General features: G+C 49.9%; 1 protein-coding gene across 1 annotated transcript; it reads right to left on the bottom strand.

The window, feature by feature from the left end:
- Positions 1-817: 817 nt before the first annotated feature.
- Positions 818-2,917, bottom strand: LOC144611289 (potassium voltage-gated channel subfamily A member 3-like). The gene has a single exon (XM_078430327.1). It carries the CDS (start codon positions 2,679-2,681, stop codon positions 1,239-1,241), a length of 1,443 nt encoding a protein of 480 aa, XP_078286453.1. The 5' UTR covers positions 2,682-2,917; the 3' UTR covers positions 818-1,238.
- Between the last annotated feature and the right edge of the window lie 5,867 nt (positions 2,918-8,784).

Here is an 8,784-nt window from a genome sequence, read left to right as displayed (position 1 = left end):
GAGAGGTGAGGCAGGGACTGGCACGTGATAGTTGGAACCAGATAAGGTGGGAGTGATGGGCAGATGGTGCCAGGGTGGGGAGAGGGGGGATGTAGACACAGAGGCTGGTGAGTGAGAGATGGAATCATATTAGATGTCTGAAGAAGGGTCTTGACCTGAAATGTCACCCGTTCCTTCTCCCCAGAGATGCTGCTTGTCCCGCTGAGTTACTCCAGCATTTTGTATCTATCTTACGATTAGATGTTAGTTGGGTCTTGGGGGATAATGATCATTGAAAAGTAGGTGCAGGAGTTGGCCAATTGGCCCTTTGAGCTAGCACTGCCATTCAATATGATCATGGCTGAACATCTAAAATCAGTACCCAGTTCCTGCTTTTTCCCCATACTCCTTGATTCCTTTAGCTCTTAGAGCTAAATCTAACTATCTGTTGAAATCGGCTGGACAGCAGGAATAACTCCAGTGAAATATAACCATGGGATCTCTTGCATTGGCCTGAGCAGGCAGACAGGCCCTCAGTTAATATGTCCCCCTGGGGACAGTGTAGCACCCTCAGTGCTGGGCGTGCGTGTGAATGCAGGTGGACTGGGGCTTTACCCAATGTCAGAGGTGAGGATGCAGCCCCCTGGGTTCACACTGATACCTTTGTGGAACAAAACACGGTATTCTGCACCAGAGCAGAGACCACTGGCAGTACAATCCTGCTGTATGTGTCTTTTGGTTAATGTCAGAATGGTGTGATGGGCTAAACCATCACAGACAGTCCTCAGTACAGGTTATTGCATTCTACTACTGCACGTTAGAAGTTAGAAACACTATCACCAAAACCTGCCAAGCCCTCCTTTATTCTGGATAAGTAAATATCGGCCATACCCATGCATTTTGCATGCTTAAAGAAATAGTCACAAATAGAAGAGTCAAGTTGAGGAACAACTATCAGTGATTTCCACGGGATCCTTTCCCAGCCTCAGTCTTCCTACCTTGTAGAGAAATATTGGCGTCAACAGTTCCCTCCCAACATGAGGCAACTCCAACATCCTCTTGAGAATGTTTACAAGCTTGTTCCATCTTTCCTTAAGCACGGGTTACCTGTCCACCCTCACCCCCCACACGGCCCTCCCCGAGCCCCAGCGCAGTGCTAGGGGGAGATGACCATCTCCAAGGTGAGTGTGGTTCACGTGATGCATTTGTCTCTTTTTCTCCTGCATTAACATTTAAGCGACTTTGACAAAAGGACCAAGTCAGACTTGGGTGGCCACAGAGTTCTTGACGGGTGAGTTGGCGGATTCCCGGTGGCCACTGTCAGTCGGGCAGAATCCATCCAACATGTCAGTGTGCAGGGGCGCGCAGAAACTGTCAATAAGCTCAACTTCCAGCTCCATACTTTTCCCAGTCAACGATTGAGCCTTGGGGCTGGGTGGCAGGTAAGGACACGTAGTCACATGCGAGTACTGTGTCTGATCCTCGCTCTCGATCTCCCGGTGGTAGAAGTAACTGAAGTTAGAGACAATGACGGGGACAGGCAAGGAGATGGTTAGTACCCCGGCAATGGCACAGAGGGATCCCACGATCTTACCTCCGAGAGTCATGGGATACATGTCTCCGTAGCCCACGGTGGTCATTGTCACCACAGCCCACCAAAAGGCTTCGGGGATGCTGGTGAAGCTGGTGGACTCGTCTTCTGATTCGGCAAAGTAGACCGCACTGGAGAAGAGGATCACGCCAATGAAGAGGAAGAAGATCAACAGGCCGAGCTCCCTCAAGCTTGCCTTCAGAGTTTGCCCAAGGATCTGCAAGCCCTTGGAGTGTCTGGAGAGTTTGAAGATTCTGAACACCCTGACCAGACGAATGACTCTGAGGATGGCGAGCGACATTGCGGGCTGGGCAACCCCTCGTTGCCTGGCAAACTCCGTGCCCAGCGCCACAAAGTAGGGGATGATCGCCACGAAGTCGATGAAGTTCATGATGTTCTTGAAGAAGCCGGGCTTGCTGGGGCAGACGATGAACCTCAGGAAGAGCTCGAAGGAGAACCAACAAATGCACATGGTTTCCACCACGAAGAAGGGGTCGTGGAAAGGGTTGGTCGGCAGCTCGGCGTGGGAGCTGTTCCCCTTGGGGGAGTGTACGGGCAGGGTCGGGTCGTGGTCGTCCCTGAACTCCGGCAAGGTCTCCAGACAGAAGACCACAATGGAGATGAGGATGACCAGCACGGAGATGATGGCCACCACCTTGGCCGGAGAGGAGCTCTCGGGATATTCAAAGAGCAGCCACAGCTGTCGCTGGAACTCGTTGTTGGGCAGCAGTCGCTCCTCTTCCTTAGTGAAGCCTTCATCCTCCCTGAACCTGGTCACCGCCTCGTCGCCCAACTCATAGAAACGCAGCTCCTCCATGAAGACCTCCAGCGACACGCTGGTGGGTCTCTTCAACCTCCCCCCCGACTGGTAGTAGTACAGAATAGCGTCGAAACTCGGGCGGTTGCGGTCGAAGAAGTACTCGTTCCGCAGCGGGTCGAAGTAGCGGATCCTACGCTGCGGGTCTCCCAGTAACGTGTCCGGGAACTGCCGCAGGGTCTTGATCTGGGTCTCAAAGCGCAACCCCGACACATTAATGACCACCCGCTCACAGCAGTCCTGGTGAGCGCTCAGCTCCAGCTCCTTGTCGTAGATACACAGCGGCTTGTCCATGCTGCCGGCCGGCCGGCCGGAGCCAAGCCAAGCGACTGTCCGTCCTGTCCCGATCACAAGTCAGCCGACACTCCGGGCATGGTCCTCACTGCCCGGCGACCTCCGCATGTTTCACCCCAGAGACAGGGAGAGGGGGGGTGGTGGGGGGAGAGAGAAAGAGAGAGAGAGAGGGAGAGAGAGAGAGACGGAGAGAGACGGGGAGAGGGAGAGGTGGGGGTTTGCCCGAGCTCCGGGTTTTTTGCAATATTAAACTATCGCTTTGCGGTCCAGCCCCTCCTTGAGATCAAGTTCAAGTGTTGTGCCAACTCGGCCCAGAAATAACCCGGCTCGGAGCCGCCTCTTTAACCCTGTCGATGCACCGGCCGGCCGGCCGCCCGCCGAGCCCACACCGTGCAGGTGACCACGACCCTGCCGCCACCTCCTCGCCTCCACAAACTCCCCTCCCCTCCCCCGCCTTCGCCTCTTCCCACTTTGTATGATTTTTAAAAGCTCCAATTCCGTCTTCAAATCGTTTCCTCGCGTTATTCTGAAGTTCCGCCTGCTTTTCACTCGGATTCCACTCCTGTCAAGTGACCTCTCTGCTATGTGGCATCGCGCGTTTGGATCCAGTTTCTGTATTGCTGTTTATTTCAGTTCCCTGTACATCTGCAGGTCTTGTGCAAACTACCTGGTCACCACCGGCCTTTAATATCAGCCTGGTTACTGTCAGCCGTGTTACTAACATCCCAGTTACTAACATTCTTATTACTACCATTCCTGTTACTATCGCTCTTGTTACTAACAATCGTGTTAGTAACATTCTAGTTACTAACATTCTTGTTAAGATTAACCGTTACTATCATTCTTGTTACTAACATTCCTGTTATTATCATTCTATTACTATCGTTCTAGTTACTATTAGTATTGCTACTACCATTCTTGTTATTAACATTCATGTTACTAACATTCTTGTTACTAACATTCTTATTATTATCAGCCTTGTTACTATCATTCTTGTTACTATCAGCCTTGTTACTATCATTCTTGTTACTATCAGCCTTGTTACTATCGTTCTTGTGACTCTCATTCTTGTTACTATCATTCTTGTTACTATCAGCCTTGTGACAATCATTCTTGTTACTATCATTCTTGTTACTATCAGCCTTGTTACTATCATTCTTGTTACTATCAGCCTTGTTACTATCGTTCTTGTGACTCTCATTCTTGTTACTATCAGCCTTGTTACTATCATTCTTGTTACTATCAGCCTCGTTACTATCGTTCTTGTGACTCTCATTCTTGTTACTATTACCCGTTACTATCATTCTTGTTACTATTAGCCGTTACTATCATTCTTGTTACTATCAGCCTTGTTACTATCAGCCTTGTTACTATCATTCTTGTTACTATCAGCCTTGTTGCTATCTCTCCCAATGCCACCATTCCAGTGCAGCATTCTCTGCCCATGACACCACAGCCAGGTTAGGTCTCACCTGAGTGCACACCTTCACTTGAGCACCTGATGTTAAGGTGACCCTGGCTGGTGATTCACCCCCTGACCACTGCCCTTCCCACCAGGCTGAGCCATTCCACAAGAGAGTGCTTTCTACTGGACCGGAAGATCTCATTAAAGCGTGCAGAATTGTTACGGAATGGAGGCAAGGATGAAGTGTCCCTGGAATGGACTGTCCAGAAACTGGGGTCGCGCTCTCAAAGTCAGGGATCAGCACGTTAGCATGGAGTGAGGAACAGGTTCTTCAACCTGAAGGTGATGAATCTTTGGAATGGTCTGTGTGAAGCTCAGTCAGTGCATGTACTGGGAGATGTTCAGGCATGAGGTGAATCAAGGAGTATGAGGTGCCTCAGAGTGGCGCTGAGGTAGATGATGAGCCACAGAGTGGGTACAAGCAGTCTGAGAAGGGTCACCACCCAAAACATCATCTGTCCGCTGAGTTCCACCAGGTTGATTCGTGACCTCAGGCTCTGCCAGTGTGGAGTTTGCATGTTCTCCCTGTGACTGCATGAATTTGCTCTGGGTGCTCCGGGTTCCACCCACATCCCAACGACACTAATTGGTTGGTGATTTGGCCGCTGTAAGTTGCTCCTGGTGTGTGAGTGAAGGGTGGAATCTGGGGGGAGTTGATGGGAATGTGGGGGGCTCCTGGAGAAAAGGCACAGGCACAAGGAGAACATGCAAACTCCACACAAACAGCGCCCGAGGTCAGGGCTGAAACATAGAAACGTAGAAAATAGGTGCAGGAGTAGGCCATTCGGCCCTTTGAGCCAGCACTGCCATTCAATATGATCATGGCTGATCATCCAAAATCAGTACCCCGTTCCTGCTTTCTCCCCATATCCCTTGATTCCGTTAGCCCTAAGAGCTAAATCTAACTCACTCTTGAAAACATCCAATGAATTGGCCTCCACTGCCTTCTGTGGCAGAGAATTCCACAGATTCACAACTCTCTGGGTGAAAAAGTTTTTTCTCATCTCAGTCTACCCCTAATGGCCTGCCCCTTATTCTTAAACTGTGACCCCTGGTTCTGGACTCCCCCAACATCGGGAGCATTTTTCCTGCATCTACCCTGTCCAATCCTCTAAGAATTGTATATGTTTCTATAACCTGGATTGAACCTGCAGGTTTGGGGCAGGAATGCTGTTGACTCTGCCAATGTACTATCCTGTCCCATAGTCTAACAATGTGACAGAGATTTCTGCAATAGGATTAGGTTTACGTTTGGATTTATTAGTGATCCTCTTTTACTTGTGGGTTTTCTAGTTTGACTTGCTCTGTCCCAGAAGGTCTCAACATCTTCAACATGGTGTTGGTTTATTGTCACGTGTACAGAGCATTCTATCAAGCCAGATCATACTAGACATGAGGACAATCAAGCCATACACAAGTGTGACAGAGAGCACAAAGGGAAAGATACAGAGTACAGAAGCTACATTGTGAATGTGGAGTGAACGAGAGGACAGAATGTGGATCTGCTCTGAGGAATTGGTGGACTGAAGACAATAGACAATAGACAATAGGTGCAGGAGTAGGCCATTCAGCCCTTCGAGCCAGAGATGAAGGAGATTGCACAGATCAGATGGCGGTGAGCTAACGGCTGGGATTGAAAACAAGTTTTAAGGCCACAACAAGTGAGAGGCCGACAGTGACAATAGAATGAGTTAACTTTTAGATTCTGTTCATGAGGCCAGGCAGTCATGCTTTACAACAACCTTCCAACCAGCTTGGTCTCCAGTTATGGAGTGTGTCCACACCGCCTGGACCACCCTGGTCCACCCTGGTCCACACCGCCTGGTCCACCCTGGTCCACCCTGGTCCACACCACCTGGTCCACCCTGGTCCACACCGCCTGGTCCACCCTGGTCCACACCGCCTGGTCCACACCACCTGGTCCACCCTGGTCCACACCGCCTGGTCCACCCTGGTCCACCCTGGTCCACACCGCCTGGTCCACCCTGGTCCACCCTGGACCACCCTGGTCCACCCTGGTCCACCATCATTAATGGCAGAAGAGACTCTCAGTTTCCCTGCTGGAAATCATCCTACCACAACAAGAGAGCAGTGCTGAACTACTATCTACCTCATTGGTGACCCTCGGACGATCTTTGATCGGACTTTACTGGCTTTACCTTGCACTAAACATTATTCCCCGACCATGTGTCCATACGCTATAAGTGGCTGGATTGTAATCATGTATTGTCTTTCCGCTGACTGGATAGCATGCAACTAAAACTTTTCACTGTACCTCGGCACACGTGACAATAAACTAAACTGAACTGAACTGAAAAAGAAACACTGAGGCAGGTTTGATAAGATCAACCAAGCAACCAGGAGCTAATACATTTTGAATGGGAGGTGTTCTTGGATTGGAAACACCTTCATGTTTGGAGGGGCAAAGAAAAGATCTACAGGCACCAATGTATTTGTGACAGAAACTCCAGATGGTGGGTGGAACGAGTGCAGGAGATCCCAAATCATCCAACAAACACAGCATGCATGAATCCTTCAGAGTTATCAAGACCATCTCTGGCCCAAACACTCAGCAAGCCACTCTACTGAGGACCAAGAATGGCGAGGAACTTCTCAGAGGTGGAGAGGCAACGACCACCTGCTTGAAGCAGCACTTAAATTTCTATCTACCAAGGCTCTGCCTTTGAAGCAAACATTCCTGTCACTATTCCACTCCAAAGCTCTGCCACAATATCATATGAATATAGAAATAGGAGTAGGCCACTTGACTCCTCGAGTCCACTGCCATTCAAATAAGATCATGGCCAATCTGACTCTCAGCTCTGCAGTCCCATCTACCCTCAGTACCCTTTCACCCCCCTCCCCCCCCTCACTTATCAATAACTATCTATCTACAGTAACTATCTCTGCAGTCCCATCTACCCTCAGTACCCTTTCACCCCCTCCCCCCCTCACTTATCAATAACTATCTACCTGCAGTAACTATCTCTGCAGTCCCATCTACCCTCAGTACCCTTTCACCCCCTCCCCCCCTCACTTATCAATAACTATCTACCTGCAGTAACTATCTCTGCAGTCCCATCTACCCTCAGTACCCTTTCACCCCCCTCCCCCCTCACTTATCAATAACTATCTATCTCCGCCTTAAAATACATAAAACTCTGCTTCAACAGGTCTTTGATTCTGTCAACCGGGGGAGGGTCCTTTTCAAAGTTGGCTGCCTCAAACAATTCACCATCCTCATGTACTCCATGATGACAGCTCCTCACCAATGGATCCCCCAGAGAATCAGTCCAAGTTAGGCCTGGGGTTCGTCAAGATTGAGTCACTGCACCAACTCTCTCCTCAGTCTTCCTCCCCACACTGCTTCACCTCACCTCCAACAAGTTCCCTGCTGAAAGAAAGGAGTAACTCTGCAGGAAGAGTGGAAAATTGTTCACCTTCATCATTCCAGAATCAAGGTCCTACCAAATTATGTCATCAAGTTGAAGCGTACAGGTGACGTGTGGGCATTTGTGTGCTCAAAGGCTTCAGAACATTGACGACCCCATCGCCAGACAATACAAGAGGTGGGCTTCTCTCTGCACATCCAGAAGACCAAGGTTCATCACCATCTGCCCCATTGCAGATCACTGCCTCTGATATTAGGATCCAGGACAGACCCTGGTCAATCTAGATCACTTCTTAGATCTTCAGACTCATCTCTCCGGGAGAGAAGATATCAGTAGTGAAATTCACCCATGTTTCTAGTGTACCATTAGGTTGCCTGGTGACAACTAGCGTTTCCAGGACTAGAACCGAGACCTGGCTCGAGGCAGATGGTCCGGAGCACAGCAGTGTTTCCCAGCCTCCTCTCCGCATACGAAGCCTGGGTAACCTATCGGAGGCATCTCAGAGCACAGCAGAGATCCCACTAATGATGATCAACCCAGGAACAGCCAAGGCAAGAGTTGGAGGAGCACAGAGGGTTGCAAGGATGAGGTGTTGTATAGAGGTAGAGAGAGATGGGGGTCTCAGAGAAGTGTGAAAATACAGATGAGCACTGTTCAATGTGCAGCTGACATAGATGGGAAAGTAGAGGGAGGATGGGCAACCAGGGCTGGGGAGTTGGGACGCGGGCAGCAGCATTTTGGATGACCTCCATTTCAGGGACGATGACGATAACCTGTGACACTATAAATGGCGCAGCACCAACACACTAACTTGGCACCTAAACGTTGTCCGTCAGAGGCCAGCATTCCCAATGCTCCACAGATAACCCAGACGGGTTTTATTCTCCTCAACCGCATTTAATTCCAGAGAAAAGTTTAAAATTAGCAATAGATCACAAAATGTTTATGAAGCTCATTATGGTTTGGATCTGGCAGCCAAGTTAATTGGAGCCATTTGCAAATGTGAACATTGTCTAAGCTCCAACTCAGGAGTCAGGAGTATTTTATTGTCATACTAGACCAAGTGGACCCATTGGGTCCAAACCTCTCCTCCATTGGTGCAGCACTCTCTCCTTCCCCCTCCCTTCTCCCTCCCCCCTTCCCCTTTACCCCCTCCCCTTCTCCCCTTCCCCCTCCCCTTCCCCTCCCCCTCCCCCCTTCCCCTTTACCCCCTCCCCTTCTCCCCTTCCCCCTCCCCTTCCCCCTC

Source organism: Rhinoraja longicauda, chromosome 40 (assembly GCF_053455715.1).
Source record: "Rhinoraja longicauda isolate Sanriku21f chromosome 40, sRhiLon1.1, whole genome shotgun sequence".
NCBI classification, from domain to species: Eukaryota; Metazoa; Chordata; class Chondrichthyes; order Rajiformes; family Arhynchobatidae; genus Rhinoraja; species Rhinoraja longicauda.
This window is presented reverse-complemented; position numbering and strand designations above follow the sequence as displayed.